The 26863-nt window shown below is 42.8% G+C and overlaps 1 protein-coding gene across 1 annotated transcript in view; it reads left to right on the forward strand.

Moving 5' to 3' along the window:
• HYDIN (HYDIN axonemal central pair apparatus protein) overlaps positions 1 to 21736 on the forward strand; it is a 394665-nt gene extending 372929 nt beyond the window's left edge. Inside the window, exons 81-87 of the mRNA XM_008702363.2 lie at positions 386 to 605; positions 2237 to 2449; positions 3379 to 3542; positions 4383 to 4533; positions 11880 to 12110; positions 18026 to 18250; positions 20121 to 21736. Coding sequence (XP_008700585.2) covers positions 386 to 605; positions 2237 to 2449; positions 3379 to 3542; positions 4383 to 4533; positions 11880 to 12110; positions 18026 to 18250; positions 20121 to 20603 — 1687 coding nt within the window. The 3' untranslated portion in view covers positions 20604 to 21736. The remainder of the gene's footprint in view (positions 1 to 385; positions 606 to 2236; positions 2450 to 3378; positions 3543 to 4382; positions 4534 to 11879; positions 12111 to 18025; positions 18251 to 20120) is intronic.
• The last annotated feature ends 5127 nt before the right edge of the window (positions 21737 to 26863 follow it).

The raw sequence follows: 26863 nt of genomic DNA on the forward strand, positions 1-26863 counted from the left end.
AGAAATGCAACTGATTTCTGAGCATTGATTTTGTATCCCGCCACATTACTGAATTGCTCTATAAACTTCTAATAGTTTGGGAGTGGATTCTTTTGGGTTTTCCATATAGAGTATCATGTCATCTGCGAAGAGAGACATTTTGACTTCTTCTTTGCCGATTTGGATAAGGCAGCTGAGCTGTCTTACCCAGGAGTGACCTGGCTCTTGTCCCCACCTGCCTCTGCTGCACCCAGTGATGATCTTCCTCCCAGGTCCCAGGGAGTATTTGTGGGGGGGGGGTGAACCTCCCAGCTAAAAGCCCAGGCAAATTCTCTTGATCTCAGCAGCATGGAGGACACCCTAAGGATACCAGTAAACTTTCTTGTCTCCTTTTGTCTTGGAAAAGGTTTAAATGGGATGTCAAAAAGTTTGCGCCTCATTTCTCCATCAGCCCAGAAGAAGGCTATATCACGGCGGGCATGGAGGTTTCTTTCGAAGTGACATACCATCCCACTGAAGTGGGCAAGGAGAGTCTCTATAAAAACTTGCTCTGCTTCATCCAGGGAGGCAATCCCCTGAGCCTGACCCTATCTGGAGTCTGCGTGGGACCACCTGCAGTAAAAGAGGTTAGTAGATGCTGCCCACAGATGGGCCAGCAGCCAGAGTGGGCCCAGCAAGCTCCACGAGTGAATTCAGCTAGGCCTTCTAGAAACAAGTGACTCTGTTCAAACAGTCCTCGGTGCCAACATCAAACATTCAGACCTGCTCCCCAACCCCTGCCACAGGGCTTTTGCATATTCTATTCCCACTGCTGCAATATTCATTTTCCCCTCTTCATTTAGTTAATTCCTATTCATTCTTCAGCTCTCAACTCAAGCATCACATTCTCAAAGAAGCTTGCACTGGTATCTCTGGCTAGATCAAATTCTGTTACAAGCTCTGTAAGTAAAGGGCAAACACCTTTCTCTCCTTCTCTCTCCTTAAAAAAAGGGGGGGAGGGGGCCTTGGGTTAACCTTCTGCTAGCCATGTCCATAGAAACCTGGAAACTCTGTTCCACTTATGGTAAAAACCACTTATGGTAAAAATGACACCCAGTCTTCATCTCTGTAATCCTATTATTTCCAGAGTGTTATATAAATGGAATCATGAACATGTCTGTACGAGTCTTAGAGAGAACATCTGCTTTCATTTTCTTGGGTAAATATCTAGGAGTGGAATGGCTGGGTCATAAGCAGGCATATATTTACTTTTTTAAGAACCTACTAAACCGTCTTCCAACGTGGCTGTGTCATTTTACATTTCTACCAGCATTGTCTGACATTTCCACTATGTCACATCTTGCCAGCACTTGATATGGTTGGTTGTTTTCATTTTAGTCATTCTAATAGATATGTAGTGGTGTCACCTTGTGTTTTTTAATTTGTAGTTCCCTAATGACTTACGATGTTGAGCATCTTTTCTGGTATATATTTGCCGCCCATATATCATCTTTGTTGAAGTATCTGTTCAAACTTTCTATCTTTAACTGGGTTGTTTATTTTCTTATTATTGAGTTTTGAGAATTCTTCATATATTCAGGACACAAATTTTATATTTAGGTCATCAATCTGTTTAGAGTTAATTTTTGCATATAGTGCAAGATATGGATTAAAATTTATTTCATTGTGGGTTTTTTTTTTGTATACCAATATCCAATTATTTCAGCACCATTTGTTGAAAAGATTATCCTTTCTCCACTGAAATACTTCTGCACCTGGGTCAGAAACCATTTGACCATGTAGGTGTGGGTCCATTGCTGAATTCTGTTCTTGTCTACTAATCTATTTGACTCTCCTTACCGCCACTGCCACACTGTCCCCATTGCTACATTCGGTGGTCAGTTCTCAACTGTTGACCTGTTGATAGCATTTGATACCTTGAACAAGTCCCTTGAAGGAAGCATCTTTCCAACACTTTCACAGAGCTCCTACGATACCACCCTTCGCTGGGTTTCCTCCTACCTTATTAGATGCTACCTCTCATCTCCTCTTCTGATTTTTCTTAACATTGGAGTGTGCCAGTCAGGTATTAAATTTCTTAAATTTCTTCTTTTTTTCTAAAAACAATTAACTTCTTGACGATCTCATCCAATTTCTTGGCCTTAAAAAATAATTGCCATACCCTCAACTCCCAAATATGTATCTCCAGCCTGAACCTGTCCTCGAACTACTCGTGTGTAAATTCCACCACCTGCCTGAGGTGCATGCTTTCTTCCAGGTGGTGAACTTCACCTGCCAGGTGCGCTCCAAGCACACGCAGACCATCATGCTTTCAAACCGCACCAACCAGACCTGGAACCTGCACCCCATCTTTGAGGGCGAGCACTGGGAGGGTCCTGAGTTCATCACCCTGGAGCCCCATCAGCAAAACAAGCCCTATGAGATCACCTACAGACCCCGCACCATGAACTTGGAGAACCGAAAACATCAGGTAGACTGAGGCTCCCCCCACCCACGTCAGTTTCCCAGTATGGTTGGCGGGGAAGAGTGGTGCAAAAGAGGTGGGGAGATAGAATTTGGGAGCTCAGAGAATGTTCTAACAAGAGGGGACCCCACCAACCATGTTGGAACAATAGGGAATCCTGCAGATCATCGAGTCCAAAGCCTCCCTCGGTGCCCACATGTTTTCCTGTATAAGGGATTCTCTTGGAACAAGGGGCGCAGTTCTGAACAGAGTCCTGGACTAAGCATCAAGCAATTAATATTTAGCTTAATTGCACAAATAACATCATTGTGGCTGTAATAAAAATAAGAAAGGAAAGAGGCCACGCATTCTTCCACCCTAAAAAAGGAGAACAGTTTTCTTCTGTCTTCACTCCCAACCCTCATTCAGATACAGCCATAGCTGCCATCATAGCATACCAGATGTTGCCTTCTGTTCATTTTCACTTTACATTATATCATGAGCATTTTCCTGTTTAACTGGATAGTGTTTGTAATCATAATGTTTAATGATTGTCTAATATTTCTTGAATGAGAGTTCCATAATTTATTTAACATTCCCCAGTTGTTGAATATGAAAGTTGTTACCAAATTTCCATCAATACTATAAATGGTTTCAGTGTGTGTGTGTGTGTGTGTGCGCGCGCGCATACACACAGCTTTTTCCTCTGAAGGGATTTTTAAGTTCCCTGGGATGAGGCCACCGGCTAGCTCAATTGGTAGAGCGTGGGACTCTTAAGTTCCTTGGGGTGAGGTTCCTGGTTCAAATGCATATGAACATTTTTATGACCCTTAAAACATACTACCAAGCTACTTTCTAAGAGTAACACTTACGTGAGGGCTTCTGTTAACCCTGGGACATTATCATAGCTAATAAGGGGCCTTCTGTGCCATTCTGACCACACTCCTTCTCCTTAGGGCACCCTCTTCTTCCCCCTCCCCGATGGGACTGGCTGGCTGTATACGCTGCATGGGGTCTCTGAGCTCCCCAAACCTGTGGCCAATATCTTCCGTGAAGTACCATGTAAGACGCCCTACGTTGAACTCCTGCCAGTCAGCAACTGGCTTAACAAGCCCCAGAGGTGAGAGAGTGGGGCAAGGGGTCAGGGTGGAGGTGATGGAGGGAGAACATCCTGTCTAGCCTGGCCCTTCCCCTGGTCAGGGCCTCTAGGGGACATTGAGGGGCTGAAAGAATCAGAGACAAAGTTCCCTGATGTGGCCAGGCACTTCCTGACCTCTAAGCTCCCAGACACCCACTGCTGTCTGTGAATAGCTGATTATCTAAGTCTGCTAGACCAGGGCCTGGCACAAAATAAGTGCTCGGTAAATGTTAGCTGTTATTATTATTATCAAAATGGGAATTATGGTGGTTATCAAATGCTCTACCTTATCACCTCAGCCACCGGCCAGAGAAGGACGCACCTTGGCTCTTTAGTTGCAGGGGGAGTAGAGTAGAATACGAGGGCTAGGGAAGATTGAGGACCAGCAGCCTGGTCCCCTTCTTTTATAGAGAAGGAGCCAAAGTCTGGGAGAAGAGGCTTACTTACTGAAGGCTGCCAGGTAGCATAGTGGATGAAGGCCCAGACCTAACTTTGAATCCTGGTTCTACCAATAACTAATTGTGTTATCTGAGCATGTTTCCTCTTGGCCTCTGTTTCCTCATTAGTAAGATGAGGTGATAGTCATATGTACCTCCATGTGTTACTAGTAACACATGTGGAGCTCAGACTCAGCACCTGGCACATAACAGGTGGCAATAAATGGTAGTTATTGGTATTGTTAGAGACAAAGTAAAGACCAGAATCCTGGACCCACATGCTTTTCATAAAGTCAAGAGTAGCAATAGCACCTTTCCTTCTTTCCTTTGGGCAGATGTTCTCATTTTCTCTGTCCTCTCTTCATGTGCTGCTGTGTCCCCCCAGATTCCGGGTCATTGTGGAAATGATAAAACCAGAGAGGCCAGACCTAAGTGTTACCTTAAAAGGCCTTGATTACATTGATGTACTGTCTGGCTCCAAGAAAGACTACAAGCTGAACTTCTTTTCCCACAAGGAGGGACTATACAGTGCAAAGGTATCTACATGTTAAAAGCATTTCCCTGGAACTCTGGAGTTTCGCCCCTGAGGCTGATGAGCCTGGTGTTAGGGAGTGAAGATGTCCTCCCACTGCCAGCCTATCCTTATCCTGTTGGGCTAACCATTTAGTGACCTGGCAAAGGCTTTCAGGATTCCCAGCCTCTTTTAGATGCAGCTAGACTGCAGGGCCATCCATCTATCGTGTAGACCCACGCCAAACATTCAAGGCAGGAGAATCATGAAAATCCTTAAGCAGTAAATAACACTGGGCCAGCAAACACCAGACCACAATAATAAGAAAAGAGCCCTTTTTCTGAGCACTTACAGTGGCTAGCACCGTACTAACACTCAGTACATACAGCTAGTAAGGTCAGAGCCAGGATTCAACTCAGAGCCACCTGCTCCAAGATACCACAGGGTCTTTCATGCATGAACTGTTCCTCCTAATTCATCATTAGTTCAACAAGTACCTGTGACTATATCTGCCACATACTATACTAAGTGCTGGCAACACAGCAACGATCAAAAATAGGCACAGTCTCTGTTTTCATGGAATGCACAGTCCAGTGAAAGGAGAAGGGCCTTAACCAAATAATGGTACTATGAGCGTATAATTACAAAATGAGATATGTGCTTTGAAGAAGAGGAGCGCTTATGGATCAGTAGCTCGCCGGAGAGGTTAGGGCTGAAGATAATCTATATGGAATTACTCATTTATAGATAATATGTAGAAATTACTCATTTATAGATAGTATTAAAAGCTGTGATGAAGGGAAAGATTTTAAAGTTTTGAAAAAAGAAAAAACCTCCTTCTTCCAGAAGAGATACTGGCAAAACCCACGCAGTCGGATGTCATCCTCGCCTGCAATCACTGAGGTAGACTGCTCTACTCAGGTCACATTCACAGGCTAACAGAGAACCTTGAAATCATGGTCTCATGAAACATCTGAAGAAAATAAAAAGCCACTCTAAATAGAAATACCAGCTCAACAAAGAGAAACCCCTAAGATAAAAGATGTATTAAAGCAAACAGAAGATTTTTAGGGAATATTATTAATATCCTCAAAGGAATGAAAGAAGATAATCTTACCCATAATAGAAGAACAGACTATTGTGGAAAACAATCAGAGACCTGGAAAATAAAGAAACTGAATGTTTGTCATAGAAAACCATACAGGAAGGCTGAATAGTGTAATGAACTCTAGCGAAGAGATTACTAATAAGTTAGATAGAGCTGAGTAATAGCACAGACTTTAGCACATGCGCAGAAAGAAATAGCAAGAATGGAAGGAAGTAATAAGTGCTGGAGAGGGTGTGGAGAGGTCGGATCCCTCATGCATTGTTGGCAGCAGTGTAAAATGGTGCAGCTGCTGCAGAAAACCGTCTGGTTAAATGATTAGATGTAGAGTTACCATGTGACTCAGCAATTTCACTGCTAGATGTATACCCAGGATAAATGAAAACCTATGTCCGCACGAGAACCTGTACATAAATGTTCATAGCAGCATTATTCATAAGAACCACAAAATGGAAACAAACCAAATGTCCATCAACCCAAATGAATAAATACAGTGCAATATTATTTGGCAATAGAAAGAAATGGAAATGAAGTGCAAATACGTGCAATACAAGGGTGAGCCTTGAAAACATTATGCTAGCTGAGCAGAGCCAGTCACAAATGGCCACATAGTGTATGATTTAATTTATACGAAATGTCCAGAATAGGCAGATCCATAGAAAGAGAAAGTAAATTAGCGGTGCCTAGGGCTAGAGTGGATGGGTTGAGGAAACGGGGAGTGATTGGTAATGGACATAGAGTTTCTTTTCAGGTTGATGAAAATGACCTAAAATTGATTGTGGTGATACTTGCATCACTTTGTGAGTATACTAAAAACCACTAAATTGTACACTTTTTTTTTTTTTTCAGTTTCAGGGCTCTTTATTCCATTCTGGTACTTTGTCTATTCCTACATCAGTATCACATTGTCTTAATTACTATAGTACTTTTTTTAATAGTAATTTTTATTATGTTATGTTAGTCACCATACAGTACATCCCAAGTTTTTGATGTAAAGTTCCATGATTCATTACTTGCGTATAACACCCAGTGCACCATGCAATACATGCCCTCCTTAATACCCATCACTGGCCTATCCCAGTCCCCCACCCCCTCCCCCCTAAAGCCCTCAATTTGTTTCCCAGAGTCCATAGTCTCTCATGGTTCATTCCCCCTTCTGTTTACCCCCCTTCCTTCTTCCCTTTCTTCTCCTACCGATCTTCCTACTTCTTATGTTCCATAAATGAGTGAAACCATATGATATTTGTCTTTCTCTGCTTGACTTATTTCATTTAGCATTGTACACTTTAAATGGGTGAATTATATGGTATGTGAATCGCATCTCAATAAAGCTGTTTCAAAAAAAAATGAAAGGAAATATGAGACATAAATTATAAATCAAAGAGTTCTAATGTCACCTAATAAGAAATTCAACACCCAAAAAATAAATAATCCAGTTAAGAAATAGGCAGAAGACAAGAAGAAAAGACTTATTTTCCAAAGAAGACATCCAAATGGCTTACAGACACATGAAAAGGTACTCAACATCACTTATCATCAGGGAAATACAAAGCAAAACTATGAAGAGCTAACACCTCACACCTCGTTAGAATGGCTAAAATTAACAACACAAGAAACAACAGGATGCTGAGAAAGGGGCACCCTCTTGCACTGTTGGTGGGAATGCAAACTGGTGCAGCCACTCAGGAGAACAGTGGCTCCTCAAAAAGTTAACAAAAGAACGGGGCACCTGGGTGGCTCAGTCGTTAAGTGTCTGCCTTCGGCTCAGGTCATGATCCCAGTGTTCTGGGATCAAGCCCCGCATCAGGCTCCCTGCTCAGCGGGAAGCCTGCTTCTCCCTCTCCCGCTCCCCCTGCTTGTGTTCCCTCTCTCTGTCAAATAAATAAATAAATAAAATCTTCAAAAAAAAAAAAGGTTAACAAAAGAACTAGCCTATGACCCAGCAATTGCACTACTAGGTATTTACCCAAAGGATACAAAAATACAGATCCAAAAGGGTACATCCACCCCAATGTTTATAGCAGCAGCATCAACAGTATCCAAACTACGGAGAGAGCGCAAATGTCCATTGACTAATGAATGGATAAAGAAGATGGGGTATATAAATACAATGGAATATTACTCAGCCATCAAAAAGAATGAAATCTTGTCATTTGCAATGACATGGATGAAGTTAGAGAGTATTACACTAAGTGAAATAAGTCAGAGAAATATAAATACCATATGGTTTCACTCATATGTGGAATTTAAGAAAGAAAACAGATGAACATATGGGAAGAGGGAAAAGAAAAAAAGGATAGAGGGAAATAAGCCATAAGAGATTCTTAATGATAGAGAAAAAACTAAGGATTGATGGAAGGAGGTGGGTAGGGAATGCGCTAGAAGGGTGATAGGTATTAAAGAGGGCAGTTGTTGTGATGAGCCCTGGGTGTTATATGTAAATGATGAATCACTGAATTCTACTCCAGAAACTGATATTGCACCGTATGTTAACTAAAATTTAAATTAAAAAAAAGAGCTCCTGAAACAGAAAAACTAGATAATAAAAGGAAAAAAATTATCTTCAAAATAATTGAAGAAAAATTTCCAGGACTATTTGAAAAAGGCTGAGTCTTGTAACTAAAGGGACCCAACAACTTGCCAAATAGGGTGAATGGAAAAAAAAACCTCACATCTAAATACATGAGAACAAAATTGTAGAAAACTGGGATAAAAAAGAAATTCCTAAATTATTCTAGATAAAGTCAAAGGAAATAATCACAATAACATCGGATTTTTCATGGTAACACTGAATACAAGAAACAGTGGAGGGGCACCTGGTTGGCTCAGTAGGTTAAGTGTTTGACTCTTGATTTTGGCTCAAGTCATGATCTCAGGGTCATGGGCTTGAGCCCCCGTGTTGATCTCCACACTGGGCATGGAGCCTGTGAGCCTGCTTAAGATTTTCCCTCTTCCTCTCCCTCTGCCCCAGCCCACCCCCATCACAAATGCATACGTGCATGCTTACTCTCTTTCTCTCAGGAAAAGGTGGGGGGTGCAGTGGAATAAGCTATTCATATAACTTAGAGCAATGTTCAATCTAGAACTTTTTCCAAACAAAACTATTATGAGGGCAAATAAAGATTTTTTTTTGAATTAACAATATTTGTTTTATTTTTTTAATAATATTTTTTATTATATTATGTTAGTCACCATACAGTACATCCCTGGTTTTTGATGTAAAGTTCGATGATTCATTGGTTGCATGTGACACCCAGTGCACCATGCAATACGTGCCAAAATAAAGATATTTTTAAACATGCAAGGACTCAAAGTAACCTACCCATATATAAAATCCCTGTTTGAAAGAAGTACTATTAAATTAAAAGTTTTTGAATTAGGAAAATTTTAAAAACAAGTAAGTGAAATCAAGAGGAAAACATAAGGATACAAAGAACAAAGAATCAAAATTCAATTGATAGGTAATTTAAAATAATTGTTGAAAAGCAATCTGAAATGAGTATTTCATATGACCTCAATATAGGAAATAGCAAGGGGAGGAATAAAATAAGGCAATGAAAAATTTTGTCTCATTCAGTGGGAAGCAAATGGGGAAATGGGTAGGGAAAGAATAAAGATGGTCATAAACTATAGACGTGAACAAAAAAATATAAGTAAATATATGTTTTAAAGTGTTAAGTAAAAATGATGGTGAACGTAGATCACAGAGTCTCTTTACAATAATATGTATTAAAATTAACAACACAAAAGTTCTTTAAAAATCCGAAAGCACTTCTTCTGATTATGATGGAGTAATGACTCTTCCCACCATAAATGATCATAAAACCCAGACAGAATATCTGAGGCAAGTCTTCTCAGGCATTGACAACAGGCAGCACAATACTGCAATCCATTAAAGAGAAGAAAAGCTAATGAGATGATTCTCCATAATTGTCCTGGCTCTCTGCCAGGGGACAGTTTCCTGACTGCACTGCAGTGAGCTAGAGTCTAAGCAAAGCACAGCTGCCCCAGTGAACTGACAATGCAGAAAGCAGAGTTTGGTGCAGTTGAAATAGCTGGTCTCTACAGGGTGGTAGAGAAGTGGAGGGAGCAATGCATGGCGTGGCAGGGTGCTGGGGGGAAGGGAGACAGAAGTCTGTGTGGGAGTTCCCCTCAAAGTCTTTGGTTGAGAGTCATTCTGCACATGCCCAAGATGAGACTATTTGAGATTTATCAGAGAACAACTTCCAAAAGAGGTTGATAAAGGAACAAAGATACATTAATCAGTGCTGGGGGACATTGGAGGTTTGGCTCAGCCAGAGTGGAGACTGCATTAGCATCTCACCAACATCCTAAGAATCCAGTTGAAATACCAGAATGGCCAGAAGAAAGGACCATGCCCTTAGGATAAGTCCTTTTAGGCCCTTAAAAAGCCTAAAACTAAGCACCTACAAGATCTTCAGGAAGGACAAAATTTGAAGATTGAATCCTACCAAGTTGCAAGGTCTTGAGAAACACCTTGAGCTTTCCACAGATCTGCTCTAACAAAGCATGAAACCAAACCTACTCAACTTTAAGGTGATAAGTCAAAAAGTCAATGATTGAACTGCTTCCTAGAATGAAATCAACACTCTTACAAGGAAGATAACAGAATCCAGAATCTCTACAATGATCATCAGCAATGTCCAGTGTACCAGCAGAAATTACTAGACTTGTGACAAAGCAGGGAAATGTGACCCATAGTCACAAAAAAGGCAGTCAATAAAAATGGACTCCAAGATGGGCCAGATATTGGATTAAGCAGACAAAGACCTGAAAACAGCTATTATAAACATGTTTAAAACTAAAAGAAAATATTTCAAATAATTAAATATGGACAGATAAGGAATCTCAGCAGAGAAATGGAAACTATAAAAAAAGAACCAAATGGATAGTCTAGAATTGAAAACTAAAATAAACTGAAATGAAGGTTTCACTGGATGTGCTTAATAGCAGATTGAACAAAAAGAAAAAAGATTGACTGAAATGAACCAGAGCCTCAGAACCTGTGAGAAAATGTAAAATTTTCTAACACATGAGTAATAGGAGTCCAAGAAGAGAATAAAGGGAGAACAGGCAGAAAACTATTTGAAAAAATTATGAAACTTCCCTGATATGAATTTAAAAATACATATATTTACAGATCCAAGAAACTTGGCAAACCTCAAGCAGGAAAAATATAAAGAAAACCATGTCTGTGCATATCATAGTAAAACTGAGAATCAAAGATAAAGAGAAAAGCTTGAAACAAGCAGATATTTAAAAATCTGTTACATACAGGAGACAACAATAAAAATGACCACTGACTTCTTCAAATACAATGGAAGCCATCTGCAAAATGCTGAATTCTATCAACTGAGAATTCTTCATTCACTGAAAATATTCTTTAAAATGGAGTTATTTTCAGATAAAAGAACATGAGAGAATTCTTTGTCAGCAGACTTGCATCACTGGACAGCATGCTAATTCTTCAGTCTGAGGGAAAATGATACCAGACAGATATCTGGGTCTACTGGAAGCAGAAGTTTATCATGTCAGTCGCAGGGCTGAGGGGACAATGTACTGCAATCACAAGGGTGGGCTCTGGAGTCAGTTCAACCTTGTTCAAATCCTGGTTCAGACACTTCTCTCTGCACGTGACCTTGGCAAGGTATTTAACTTTGCTGAACTTGTTTCCTTGGGAAACAAACAACAACAATAACAAAACAAAACAACGAAGCAAAAAACAAAACAAAACAAAAACAAACGAAAGAAAGGAAATGGGAATAATGTTGCCTACAAGTTGTATACATTAAACAAGTATTTCTAGTGCCTGGCACACAGTAATCATTCATTAAATGTTAGATACTGTCATTACTATTATTAGAATTATTGTCGATTCCAGCAGCAACTGGCATAGGAGTGAAACCCACTACAGCATGAACCTCTCGGGGTCTTGCTTGTTCTCTGGGGCCAGCTAGTGGTCCCCCAGGGACATGTTCACCTTCAGCTCTAGACAGTGCTGCTCTGGCCTCTTCTGAGCAAACCCAGGCTGTCCGATCAGCTCTCACCTGGGAGGAGCCAGCACAGAACCCCGCAGGAGAAAGGCTGGCTGGTGGGGGTTCAGACAGGGTGGGAGTGCCGGTGGGCACTGTGCTTCATATCCGCAGGCAATGCTAGCAGAGAGAAGGAGCTCCTTGAGACAGTAGAAGCCCCTCCGCTAACCCCTCTCCTCTGCCCTGCTTCATCCCCCTCTCCCCACGAACCAGGTGATCTTCCGAAACGAAGTGACCAGTGAGTTCTTACACTACATGGTGAGTTTCAGGGTCATCCCTTCAGGCGTCATCAAAACCATTGAGATGATGAGCCCCGTTCGGCAGAGCACATCAGCCTCCATCAAGGTCGAGAACCCCCTGCCCTATTTGGTGACCTTCTCCACGGAATGCAGGGTGCCTGACATCAGTCTGCCCTCCCAGTTTGTGGTGCCTGCCAACTCCGAGGTACGGCCCTGGAGACCAGGGACCCCCCAATATCTGTGACAGAGGCTCTGCCCCTGGATCATGGCCTTCCTCCTTGAGGTTGGGCCAGCCCTGACAGTGGTCGGGAAGGCAGGGGACGGTCCCTCAGTCACACTCCTGATGTCCCCCTTCCCCTTCCGCCCAAGTCCTCCCACGAACACGGGCACAGGAGCACTGTGGTTCAGACATGTAAAAGGACTTACTAGTTATGAACCCTTGCCTCTGTCATATGCTTGTTTGCCTTGTTCAATTTGACATAATTTTTGTTTTTTACTGATTATAAAGGTAACATAGAATAGATGTGGTGCAAAGGAAAGTAAGGGACATAGCATATCGAGTGACCAGCATGTGCACTGTCCCGTTTGCTTATGCACAGACCTTTTCAGGAAGGATGTGCAAGAAACCTGTGTCTGGCTGGGAAGATAGGACCTGGAATTCTGAGCTGATGTGGCGATGAACTTTCTTTAGATTCTTTTCAGTTTAAGGCTCCAAACTCTCACTGTCCAGATTCCAACAAAATCCCTTCTGTTTCTCCAACTTGAGCCTGCCTGCTTATTCTCTGCACCCAGTCGAGCTCTTCCTTCCCCTTCAGAATGCAAAATCTGTCTTATTCTTCAGACAGTCTCCATGCCCTTCATTTTGTCCCTATATTTTTCATCATGAGTTCTAAAAATCTATGCAGAAATGTATAACAAATATATATACCTATAATGAATATATTAAAACATGTTTAAACAACTAAGAAAGAAATATCTGTATAACCAATACCCAGGGCAGGACATAAAAAATTGCCACCACCCCAGAAACTGCTATCTCCATGCACAGTACTGTCCCTCACCCTAAAAGTTACCACTGTCTTTATTTTGTAATAATCTCTTGCTTTTCAGCCATATGGTTTAGATTTGCCTGGTTTTGAACTCTATGCAAAAGAAAGCGTACTAAATGACATGGACCGCACAGGAGGAGATAATACTAAGTGAAATAAGTCAAGCAGAGAAAGACAATTATCATATGATTTCTCTCATCTATGGAACATAAGAACTAGGAAGATCGGTAGGGGAAGAAAGGGATAAAGAAGGGGGGGGCATTCTTTAACGTTTTAATGTCTTTTGCTCAACGTCGTGTGTGGTGGCAGTTGTCACGTTGATGCATGCTGCTGAGGTTGGTTCATCTCCGTCGCTGTAGAATATTCCATCATACGGCTGTCCCACAATTTAGATATCCATTCTACAGGGGCCAGACGTCCGTGTTGGTTTCAGCGTTTGGTTATCGTGAAAAAATGCTGTGGTGGACCTCACCGCACGAGTGCCTTCCTGCTGCACACGCGTGTGTTCCTCCACAGTGTACCCCAAGGAGGAGAATCTCTGGGTCATAGGGTGTGCATGCCTGTAACTGCCAATCAGGAGATGACCTCCAGTCAGTAATGAGAGTTCACCAACTTTTGGCATTGTCACATTTTTAAAGGTTTGCCAATCTGATAAAACACGGGATCAACTGATAGCTCCTCGTGATCTTAATTCACCTTTTTACAAACGGATTGACTTCAGTTGGGTAATAGTCTGAGCGAGAGATCTGCCTCCATGCTCATGATATCCTCTTATACCTCTTCTATGTGATGTTCTCTTCTCATTGCTAATACTGGTTTTGTGCCTTCTATTGCTTGATCTGTTTTGTTAGAGGTTTCTCAGTACTATATCTTTTATTCAAAAAGGCATCTTTTGGTTTTGTTGGTACTCTTTATTGTATGTTTTTTTCTTATGATAGTCACCATACAGTACATCATTAGCTTTTGATGTGGTGTTCCATGATTTATTATATGTTCATTTTCTAGTTGCTTGATTTCTGCTTTTAATTATTTCCTTCTTTCTGCTTCCTGTGGGTTACTGGTGCTTTATCTAAATTCTAAGATGAGTGTTTAGTGCATTTACTTCTAGTCTTCTTTATTTTCCCATACACACATTTAAGATTTATAAGTCCCCCTCTTAAGTGCTGCTTTAGCTGCAATGTATGAATTTTTAAATGCATCATTTTTTGTCATAAGGTTCAAAACTATTCTAACTTTCATCATTATGAATACTTCTTTTTTGACTCATGGGTTATTACAAGTGTTTCTTAATTTCCAAACGTGTGGATTTTTCTACACGTTTGTTTTTTAAGTTATTTTGTGGTCAGGGAATATATTCCATATTATTTCAGTCCTCTAGAATTTGTTTAGATTTGCCTTATGGCCCAATATATGATCTTTTTTTTTTTTAATCCTCCGTTTGTTTTTAAAAAGCATGTGTTTGCCATTTTGATGTTAATTCTCTGGTATTTTGGTCTACTTGTTTGGTCAGATTTAAGAGAATATGTTAAAGTCACCACTGTGATAGGGGATTTGTCTGTCCTTATAGTTCTGTCATGTTTTTGCTTTATATACTTTGAAGCTATATTATTAGTTAAATTAAAATCATAATATCCTTCTGCTGATGTTATATTAAGACTTGATAATCTCTTATATTCCTGTTCTTCAAGAGTATCTTGGCCATTCTTGGCCCTTTGCATTTCCATATAAATCAACTTGTCATGTTCCTCCAAAAAATTAAATAACCTGTTAGGATTTTGATTGGATTATTTTAAGAATGTATTAGCTACCTGTTGGTCCATAACAAAGTACCTAAGTTGCTAAAAATTAGCAACTTAACACCCCAAGCACTTACTGTCTACACAATTTCCAAGGTTCGGGAATCCAAGAGCAGCAGCTTAGCTGGGTGGTTTGGGCTGAGGATCTTTCAGAAGGGTGTAGTCAGTTGTCAGCCAGAACTCTGGTCACCTCAAAGGCTTGACTGGGGCTGCATAACCTGCTTCTAAACTCAGTCATGTGGTTGTTGGAAAGGCCTTCCTTCCTTGCTGTCGGCTGGAGGCTTCGGTTCCTCACCATGCACACTTCTCCCTAGAGCTGCTTTCAACATGAGCGCTTACTTCCCCTAGAGCAAGTGATCTAAGAGAAACTGAGGCAGCAAAGAAGCGCATGCACAAGACAGAAACCACAGGCTTTTCCTCTTAATCTCAGAAGTGACATGCCATATACTAGGGCTCATCTCTCTGCCATATACTAGAGGTCACACAGACCAGCCCTGGTACAACATGGGAGCCGGTGACACAAGAGTGTGAATGGTGGGAGATGGGGATCGCTGGGGACCATCTTGGAGCATATCTGTCACAGAAAGAATTCCAGTCTTTACGCTATTGAGATTTCGAATCCACAAGCAGATCTTCATTTCTTTAAGTCTTCTTATTTAATTTCTCTCAGTAATATTATTTTAGTTTTCTATGTAGAGGCCTTATTCATCTTTTGTTAGATTTATTTCTAGGCTTTATGTATTTTGATACTATTGTAAATGGTATCTTTTCAAAATTTCATTTTCTATTTGTTGCAAGTATGTAACAATATTAATGATTTTTGTATGTTGACTTTGCCTTAATTTTTTGGCTTTTTAAGTTTTTATTTTAATTTCAGTTAGTTAATGTACAGTGTTGCAGGTATACAATATAGTGATTCCACACTTTCATACATCACTTGCTACTCACCACCACAAGTTCCCTCTTTAATCCCCACCATCTATTTCACCCATCACCCTACCCACCACCCCTCTGGTAACCTTCAGTTCTCTATAATTAAGAATCTGTTTCTTGATTTGTCTCTCTTTTTTTCCTTTGCTCATTTGTTTTGTTTCTTAAATTCCACATATACATGAAATCATATGGCATTTGTCTCTCTTTAATGGACTTATTTTGCTTAGCATTATACTCTCTAGATCCATTCAAGCCATTGGAAATGGCAAGATTTCATTCTTTTTGATGGCTGAGTAGTATTCCATTGTATATCTACACCACCTCTTCTTTATCCATTCATCTATCAGTGGACACTTGGGCTGCTTCCATATCTTGGCTATTGTAAATCATGTTGCAATAAGCATGAGGGTACATGTATCCCTTTGAATTAGTGTTTTTGTATTCTTTGGGTATATACCCTATAGTACAATTGCTGGATCGTAGGGTAGTTCTGTTTTTAACTTTTTGTATATTGACTTTGTAACCAACACCTTAAATAATTCACTTATCAATAATAATTTCAATTATAGATTTTTAAGTTTTCTACATGTACAATCATATCATCTGTACATAAATACAATTTTATATCTTCCATTATAAGCTTCTTCCTTTGAGTTCCTTTTCATGCCTTATAGGGCTATCTAGGACCTGCAGAATGATGTTGACTAGAAAGGCAATAAACAGCATCCTTGTCTTGGTCCTAATCTTAAAAGGAAAGCTTTCAAAGTGTCACCATTTATTATGTTTATTTTGGGTTTCTTATAGATACCCTTTATCAAATTAAGGATGTCCCCTTCTATTCCTAGTTTGCTAAGACCTTTTTTTTAAAACTCCATGAATGGATGTAGAGTTTTGTCAAATGCCTTTACTGCATCTATTGAGATGTTCAAATCATTGTTCTTTTAATCTGTCAACGTGGCAACTGATTGGTTTTTCTAATGTTAAACCAACTTTTCATTCATGGAATAAACCCATCTTTGTCATGGAACATTTTCTTCTTTATATATTGCCGGATTCAGTTGGATAACATTCTTATTGGGCACTTTGTATGTATGTTTGCGGGGGGACTGGCATTCAGTTTTCTTTTCTCCTATTAGCCTTGTTGGATTTTGGTATCAAAATCATGCTCCCCGAGGTGGGTTCCCTCTTTTTCTCTTCTCTGGGAGAATTTGTGAAATACTTAGATTGTCTAATAGAACTTACAAGTAAGTCTTCATGATCCTGGAATTTTGTTAAGGGAAAACTTTTTTACTATTGCTTAAATCTCTTTAATGGTTACAGAACTACCTAGGTTTTCTTTACCTACTTGATTCTGGTTTTGTAAGTTGTAGCTTTTATACATTTGTCCATTCCCATCTAAATTTTTTAATTGTGGTAAAATTGTCTAAATTTGTATACTATATTCTGCTAAGCATCTACAACAACTTTAATGATATCCTCCTTTTATTCTATTTTTCAATGAGAAGAACTAGTTCTTTTAAAAAAGAAACAATACCTACTCATGATAAAAACAATATTTTAACTATTCAAAAGTATATGGAAGAGAAAATGAAAGTCCTCCAATCCCATTTCCTTCAACCTAAGATAACTACTGGTAACAATCTGATATACAACCTTGCTGTCTCTTTTCTATACCTGCATAGACATATTCTTTTCCACAAAAATGGCCATATGCTTTATATACATTTATGGAACGTCCTTCCTTTGACTACAATATCATCAACACCTTTCGTGGCAGTGCTCATAGCTCTGCCCCTTCCTTTCTAATGGCTACATACTATTCCACCAAAGTGGCTAAACTATGATTTATTTAGCCGAGTTCTTACTGCTAACTCTCTTGAATTGTTTCCCTTATTTTGTTATTATAAGCCATACTCTGGTTCTTGTTTTGTTTTGCCGTGGGTGATAATAGAAGAAGGAGAAAATATTTCCCAAATGAAGGTAGAACCCAGGAAGCTGTTCTGAGATTGGCTATGAGCAAAGAAGGAGCTGCTGACCTTCAGCCCTCCTGCTGGCAACACTCGCTGCCATCATCATCATAAGTGTGCTTCTCAAGAGAAGATCTCATACCTCTTAGATTCAAAGAGATTCCAGATATATAAATACCCCTAGGGTATTTCTAGGGAAAGCTAGAAGGGATACAGAGGAGAAAAAGGGCTAGGACAGAGATTCCCTGGGCCCAAGATCATTGTGAGCATTTGCTGTGAAGCACCATTTCTGCCACCAACCGACTCTGAAGTCACTGGGTAGCAAGGGATGGGTTGGAGTCTCGGCATCACACGAGCCTCTGTCTTCTCTTGCAGGGCACATTCTCATTTGAATTCCAGCCCCTGAGAGCTGGAGAAACCTTTGGGAGACTCACACTGCACAACAGTGATTTGGGTTACTACCTGTATGAGCTCAACTTGAAGGCCACGCCAGCACTGCCTGAAAAGCCCATCCACTTCCAGGCCATTCTCGGCAGCGGTCAGAGCATCTTTGCCAAGTTCACCAATTACACCCGGCAGAAGACAGAATACTACTGCAGGGTGAGCAGCCAGGGTCCCACCCCCTGCCCTTCCCTTGCCAGAAGGCTGAGCTTAAAAATGATAGAAGGAGGATATAGGGGTGCAGAATTATGAAACTCAGAGGGAGTCAGGTGCTTCATCTAGCCTGGAAACTCCCAGCTAGAAATAAATAGTGTCAGGCCTGGGTTCTTCCTTACAGGCTCTGTCTTCACAAGCTGGGGCGGGGTGGGGCTGGGGAGTTTTGCTTCCCACAGCACGCACAGTGGTCACTAGAAGAGACAGGAGTGCTTAGTGGTCATGAGTATAGGCTGTGAAATCCAACAGACTTGGATTTGAACCTTGGCTTCACCACTTACTCTTTGTATGAATAATTTACTAAAGCTCTGTAACCTTTCCTGGAAATGGTAATAATACCCCAACCTCACAGGATTGCTCTGAGGCTTTTAAAAAATGCACATAAAACTGTTTTCATAGAGTCTGGCTCATAGTAAATGCTTCATGTATGTTTCCTATGATATGAATTGGAATCCAGGTTTAACTACTGAAAGAGAAACCCAAAATAACAACAAAGTAAAAGTTACTCTTCTCTCAGATAACAACGTGAGCATAAGCAGTTTGGGCTAGAATGGTAGCTCCGGGCACCCAGACCACTTCTGTCCTGAGGCTCTTCCCTCTGGAGAGAGTTGCTTGGGTCCGCAGGGCCCAAGACGGCTTACCCTCACGTCTGCATTCCAGCCAGCTCCAGGGGGCAAGGCAGGGAGCTCTATATATCCCTCCCACTCACGTTCCCTTGAACAAAACGAGACCACACCGAGCAACAGGGGGAGCTAGGAGGCGCAGCCTCCACACTGGGTGGCCATCAGTGGTTCCAAGGTATAGTCAAGAGGCACGGGCTCTTTTTTTTTCTTTTTTTTCTATTTTTTTCTGTTGATTTTTTGGGTAATTTTTACCAGACATATTTTGGGATTTCTTATTCTGTCCTTTATGTTTCTTATCCTCTGTTTTCTTTTCTTTTTAAGATTTAATTTATTTATTTGTCAGAGAGAGAGAGCCGAGAGCACACAAGCAGGGGGAGCAGCAGGCAGAGGGAGAAGCAGGCTCCCGGCTGAGCAAGGAGCCCAATGTGGGACTCGATCCCAGGACCTTGGGATCATGACCTAAGTTGAAAGCACACACTTAACCGACTGAGCCACCCAGGCTTCCCAAGAGGCACGGGCTCTTGATCAATCATGCCAGTCAGGAGAAGCTAGGTTATGCTATAGTAACGAACAGCCCCAATATCTTGGTGGCTTAAAACAAAAAAGGTTTGTCCCTCCCTTGTGCTGTCTATCCAATGAGGGTCAGCAGGGGACTCTGCTCATCACAGCCATTCAGGGATCCAGGCTGAAGGGCAACCGCCAGCTCAGCTGTCTCCGGTTATAGTGTCAGAGGCATGAAGAAATCCTAAGGGGACTTGCACTGGCAGTCGAATGCCCTAGTGTGGAAGTGATCCCTTTCACTTCTGCTCAAAACTGTCAAGAACTAGCCCCCTCCCCATCCATGAGGAGCCAGACTGTTCAGCCTTTCAGAGGCGCGGGAGAAAAGAAGAGCCAGACTCGGGGGGGGGGTGTAGCACCACTGAAGGCCACACTGACATAATCCAGCTTGGTATCTTGGGACAAGTCATTTAATATCTCTTAGCTTTGGTTTCTTTGTAGTAAAATGGCTATAATAATTAGTATTACCTACTCTTCAAGGGACTTATAAGGGCACAACTTTAAGTGACCTGCCCAGCCTCACGGCAAAGGTAGGTTACTTGATGTCCGAGAGTGGGTGGGCAGGGGATGGGCCCGAGCTGCCCGTGTGCTCTTTGGGATCCTGTGTGAACCAGGTGCATTTGTTCCTCTTTCAGACTGACTGTCAAGACTTCCACACGGAAAAGGTCATTACCGCAGCCCCAGGGGCTCAAGGAGGCACGGAAGTCAGTGTGGAAGTCTACTTTGAGCCCAGCCACCTGGGCGAGACCAAGGGCATCCTGATGCTGTCATCGATTACAGGTGGGGAGTATATCATCCCCCTCTTTGGCGTGGCTCTGCCCCCGAAGCCCCAAGGTCCCTTCCTGATCCGGGCGGGATACAACATAGTTATCCCTTTCAAGAACATTTTCTATCATCCGGTCACCTTCTCCTTCATTGTGGAGAACCCAGCCTTCTCTGTTCGTGCTGTAGACTCCGTGCGGCCCAAGAAGATCAACAATATCACCGTCTCCTTTGAAGGAAACCCATCAGGCAGCAAAACGCCCATCACCAGCAAGCTGATTGTGTCTTGTCCTCCCAGTGAAGGCAACGAAACAGGTGTTAAATGGGTTTATTACCTGAAGGGGATCACCCCTTAGTGGTAACTGAGGTCAACTGCATCAATGGAAAGCCATCTCCTCAACCGTCAAATCTATGTATTACTCTACCCTGGCGAAGAACAGAGAAAATTGTCAGAATTCTACAGCTACTGTTTTATCTCCTCCTTCAATTACAGGGGCACTTATTTCCATATTATATGCATTCTAAATATATATTTTTTTTTTCCACATTACACATGGTAACTACAAAAAAAAAAATCCCAGCTATATTATACTTTGCAAGGGCAAGTCCCTGAATTCAGTTTCTAATCATATCCCCAAAGGTCAAGGAATAATCCCCATTTTTAATAAGATGACACAGATATCACATGCATGACCCCTATCAGATAGCACTTAGCAGCACATGACTCTGGGCCACCACAGTGCCTTTTAAAAAACCCATAATGGCTTAAAGATCTTTTAGACACGACTCTCTTTTGATAGGATATTTTATTCTGCTTTCACGTAAAAGCCAAATAAGATACTATTTTCAAAATGATAACAGATGACACCTTCACCATTATTGCAAGGCCAGGGGCCAGGGATGCTCCCTCCATCTCTGAATCCTGTATCTGTTCCTCATAGAAAGTTCTCGCTGAAGGTCCTGGAGAAATGCAGAGCCCCCAGTCAGCCTGTAGCGTGGTGATTCCCTCTCCACCTGTACACCCGAATCCGCCAATTCTGTTCCAGACCCTTCCACCCCAAATTCTGATTGAATTGGTCTGGGGACGGTTGTGGGCATCCTTTTCTTTTCCAAACTTAGCAGCGTTGAGAACCAGTGCTACAGATCCTACGGCCACCTGGCCATTAATGCTGCAACGGAGTCTGGAATCTACTTACAAGGGAGGACCACACCCCAATCTGATATGGTTAAACTGTGGACGTTCTGTATGTACAGAAAGGGTGAGGTCTAAGTCAGTGCCTTTCTTAAGAGGGAAAGCACTAGGGAAGCTCCACCCCCAAGGAGGAGTGGGACGTCTGCTTAGCCCAGGCTCTGGCCCTGGGCCCTGCAACATGTATTAATAGGACCAGTTAAAAATAATAATAATAGGACCACTTACCTGTTGGCACCACCTGATGAAATAAAGATGATTGCAGACTGGCCCTGGAGTGGATTGGCTTCTGCATGCACACCTGAGGGTCCCCTGCCTCCACCTCGTCCCCCCAATGCATCCCCTACAGCCTACCTGCAAGAGAGGGAGAGAACATGAAGGGAGATGACGAGTGCTCCCAACAAGTGGTTCTGAAAAATGGTCCCTGGCCCGGCAGCAGCAGCATTCCCTAGGAATGTATTAAAAATGCGCATTCTCAGGGCACACCCAGACCTGCAGAGTCCAAAACTCCAGGGGTGTGGCCCAGCAACCTGTGTTTTAAGAAGCCCTTACTGCTTTTAGAGGTGTGGGTTTTTTCTTTTTTTTCTTTTTTTTTTTCTTCTTAAATTTATTTGACAGAGATAGAGACAGCCAGCGAGAGAGGGAACACAAACAGGGGGAGTGGGAGAGGAAGAAGCAGGCTCCCAGCAGAGGAGCCCGATGTGGGGCTCGATCCCAGAACGCCAGGATCACGCCCTGAGCTGAAGGCAGACGCCTAACGACTGAGCCACCCAGGCGCCCCATGTGGGTTTTTTCTTAATGGAGGAGATTCTCCTAATCCTTTCATACCTTCCCCCCAAACCCCCAGCCCAGTATACCCTGCACTCAGCTAAAGTGTTTGCAGACCTACACTTAATAGTTGATCTGTGGAACCACTGAAGATGCTGCTAATGGGCATAAAGACAAAGACTAGATGACAGATTTTCCAGATGGTTAAATGAGCAAAGAACGTACCGCGAGGCCACCTGAGAGGATGCGGACACCAATGAGCCCACGCTACCACTAGCAAACACCCAGAGTCTGCTGAAACCAAGGCGTTTCAAATTTTATTATCTATCGAAATCACCCAGAGGGCTTGCTACCCTACAGGCTGTCAGGCCCCATCCTCAGAGGGTCTGATTTAGTAGCTTTAGTTTGCGTTTTGGCCAGGTTCCCCGTGAGGCCGTTGCTATGGGTCCAAGAACACACTGGCCAGCATGGCTGGGACACTGCCCAGCACGGCTGGGACGCCGCAGCCTCCTTGCACCAACACCGCCTGCGAGAGAGGCGGAAAGCATGAAAGGAGATGACGAGTGCTCCCAACAAATGGTTCTGAAAAATGGAACGCGCTGGGGACGCAGGCTCTCGGGCTGCCCCAGACCTCCTGGATCATCATCTGCATTTTAAGGCATCTCTAGGGGATGATGTGCACCCTGCAGCTGAGAGCAGCTGCCTTAAAGGCAACTGTGGAAGTTGAGCCTTTGTGGAATCCACAGCCCTGGTGTGGAGACTGGAAATGAGTCTCATCGACTCTGCTTATGACCTGGCCATGAAGCCGGCCTTTCCCAAAATAGCCCTCCTCCCTCCCACTCACCAGAGGCATAGCTGGGGGTAGGGGAACAATTGGCCCACCACCACCTTCTTCAAAAGGGGCACCTTCTCCACTCTTTGCAACCTAGTATGATAGATGGTTTTAGATGGAAGGAAAGATACAGGAAGCTGTGTGAAAGTCTGCCAGACTCAAGCGCTCAGAGCCCTGTGAGACTCGCTCAGGAACTCCGGCACCTGTGAGGGTCAGCACCTTAACGTGTTCCTTGGGGACGGAGGGCTCCGAGCCACCTCCCTGGACACTCACTGCTACAGACACTGGCCACTTCCCAAGTGTCACCACCAGCCAAGTGGTGCCGTGTGGCCAGGGGCAATCCCCTACCCCAGCCCTACGCCAGCTCTCCCCAATCCACTGAGTCTAGAACCCAAAGCCTTCTGGCCTGGAGGGAGGAGGCCGGCCTTCTCCCTGGGACCAAAGCTCAGCTCAGACCCTGTCCCAGCAGGAACAGCTTTCCAGGACTTGAGATGTGATACATCTCTTCCCTCTAAGTCTTTCTCCTACTTCCTCCACCTCAAAAAGACAATAACAAAATTGTTTCATTTTGGCAAACCTGGAATGGCAAATTACCTCAACAGAGAACTGGGGGAGAAGCTTGGTGAAAATGAACACTCTGATACAAGCTAGTGGAAATTACCTTGGAAAGGATACAGTCTCAGCAAAGCAGACCAGGAGACATCTCACTGGGGCGGCAGCGGGGTGTGGGGGGATCCAGAGACGTCAGGGCTGCAGCGCTCTCAATTCCAGGGAGCAGATGCATGGAATATGACGTGAAAGGGGCCCCTGACGTCATTCCACTCAGAGGCCCTGGTGGGTGTGGCGTCCTGTCTAACCACTTCTTTGGGTAAGATCGGCCTCAGGTTGTGGGTGATGATATTGTGATGTCATGAGGGGCCGCCAGATGCCAAGTGTGGGATTCACCCTTACCATGTTACCCTGAAACTCCAGCAAAAGCACATTGCTGTTGTAGAAACTGCTTTGGACAGTTCCAAGATTTGGGTACAATTTCTCACAGTGGTCCCCAGCATCCACTTGCCACCATGTCCATAGCTTACGTAATAACAACCAGGCGTCGCATGGCTGCAGATGAGTTACAGCTGTGGACTGTGATGGCACGTGTGCAACCAGGCATATCAATTACCCACTAGCCTGGAAGTGTCAGAGTGTGGCTGGCCTGGGAAGGGCTGGCCACCAGGGTCAGAGGAGTGACCACGTGGAGAAGGCCATGGTAGCCTTGGGCTTTCTTCTTAATGCCACAGCCAGTCCAGGAATGCATAAATAACCTTAACTGGTTGGCATTTTCCAAGATATCAGAGAAAAGAAACCACCTTTTTTTTTTTTTTCCCCAGGAATTTCTGAACTAAAGGTAGGACAAAGCATTGGTTTGGGCCTTGAGTAAAAAACTGGTTTCTTAGCAACATAGTCCAGAATGTGATTTCAGAAGAAAAGAGTTCGTTCTGGTCAAAACATTAACTGTTTCAATGATTAAAAACCGTATCTCACTATGACCCGTGGGAAATTCATTTCACCTTTAAGAAAAAGCCAAGCCAGGGGCACCTGGGTGGCGCAGTCGTTAAGCCTTCGGCTCAGGGCCTGATCCCGGCATTCTGGGATCGAGCCCCACATCAGGCTCCTCTGCTAGGGGCCTGCTTCTTCCTCTCCCACTCTCCCTGCTTGTGTTCCCTCTCTCGCTGGCTGTCTCTGTCAAATAAATAAATAAAATCTTTAAAAAAAAAAGCCAAACCAAACAGCAAAAGAAAAGGTGAAATATTACATGAGATACAGGTCCATTGGAAATGAAAACACGCTGGAGAAATAGATCCAAATCATTCCCATTGATTTAATTTTTGTCATTGTTTTGCATCAAACATCATCAAAATCCTAAAGACATAAAATTTGCAAAGACATTTGGAAATGTCCTTATCGGCGCCACCTGGTATCAAGGTAAGAGGAGGAAACTATTAAGCAAACATTTTCTCTGGAGACAAATCTAAATTTGGAGCAGTTTCAGATTGGTGGTCCACCCACCTTCATTCATTGGATTATGCTGGCAAAGGTTTTAAAAGCTGTGAAAACCCTACCAGTAAAGGAACACACGTTTTTCACAGATTCTTCTAGACACGATTCCTCCGTGGATTACTGAATTTTGGGTTCGCTTTTGTACTTGTTTTCTATGGCTGCATGACAAATTCCCACAAATCCAGCAGCTTAAAACATCACAGATTTCTTATCTCACAGTGTCCGTGGGTCAGAAGTCCAGAATGGACTGAACTGGGCTCTTGGCTCAGGATCTCAAAGGCTAAAATCAAGATGCCAGTCAGCTGCATCTTCATCTGAAAGCTCAACTAGGAAAAGATCCACTTCCAAGTTCCCTTGGTGTGTTGACAAAATTCATTTCCTCCTATGACTGAAGTCCCCATTTTCGTGACAACTGACAACCCTCAGGAGACCACTTTTGGTGACTAGAGGCCATTCTAAGGTCTTTACCATGTGGCCCATCATAGATGGTTCACTTTTGTTACTGTTTACTCTTCAAGGCCAGCAGAAGAATCTCTCTCCTGCTTCAAATGCCTCCTGGCTACTTTTAAGGCCTCATCTGATTAGGTTGGATCCACCCAAAATAATCTCCCTTTTGATTAACTGAAGTCAACTGTGTTAGCGTGACAGTCCACTATATTTACAAGTCTTGTTCACACTCAAGGGGAGGGGATTATACAGGGTATGTACCCAAAGGGGTGGGAATCTTGGGGGCCATATTGGAATTCTGCCTACCACACCCCTCACTTGTGTCCCATAGATTCTGATCTATGGACTGAGGATAAGACTCTATTTTCAACTTTGTTATCAGATTCACATGCATACTTTTCACTCATTAGAAAAAGTACTGTCATTTATTATGCTCATATTTAATACTTTTTGGGCTCCACTGTCCTAAAATCCCTGTCCACTATGGAAGCTTACAATAAGGAAGTCTGTCTGATGCATCTCCCTATTAGCCACAATACATCCATAAAGTGCTTTTTTAAATTTTGCCACATAAAAAAATTTTTGTTGCCACATAGCTTCAATTTCTGTTCCACCATTTAGTGTGACACTCAAAGCACTTGGAAGGGCTGCTTTATGTTGGATCCATCTGGAGACCTTCACTGAGCAGATCTGGGGCTTTTGCTGCCTATAACCCAGTCCTCTAAGGTATCCAACCACAATAAACACACCCTCCTGAGTCCCAAATGGTGGGGTGACAGCTACTGTTGGTACCTGAAATTTTAGGTAGTAGACAGGTAGTACTGTTTTTAATTGAGAATTTATTTTAATGTTTTAAAAACATACGTAACTATTCACAATCATGATTTTAGCACATAAGACTAAAGAATTTAAGATTTTTGAAAGTAAGTTGGTTTGAGAAAAATATTTTTTTAATAATAGTACAAGTGGCTAGCATATGGCGAAACTCACGATGGTATTACTCCAATTTGGGAAACATTGCCACATGCGAAACTGATGACTAAACAGTAAATGAACTACTGGATTCAGTATTGAGTAAGTTGTGCTAAGTGAGTCAGGCTCCATGAGCCCCTTCGTGCTCCCAAAAGTACACAGAAGCCCATCACGCGCCTTGCCAACCACCTGCGGCACTTGAGTGCACCGGACACGCGCCCCACAAACCCCATCTCGAACCACACGCGTGCGTGAGGGGAGGAGGTGGAGCCTTGTGGGGGCGGGGACAACACACCTGCAGCCGGCGTGCGGGGGCGTGGCTGGCGAGGGGCGGGTCCTCGCGGCGGAAGGCGGAAGCGGCTGCA

The sequence above is a fragment of the Ursus maritimus genome, unplaced genomic scaffold (assembly GCF_017311325.1).
Source record: "Ursus maritimus isolate PB19 unplaced genomic scaffold, ASM1731132v1 scaffold_19, whole genome shotgun sequence".
In the NCBI taxonomy this organism is placed as follows: Eukaryota; Metazoa; Chordata; class Mammalia; order Carnivora; family Ursidae; genus Ursus; species Ursus maritimus.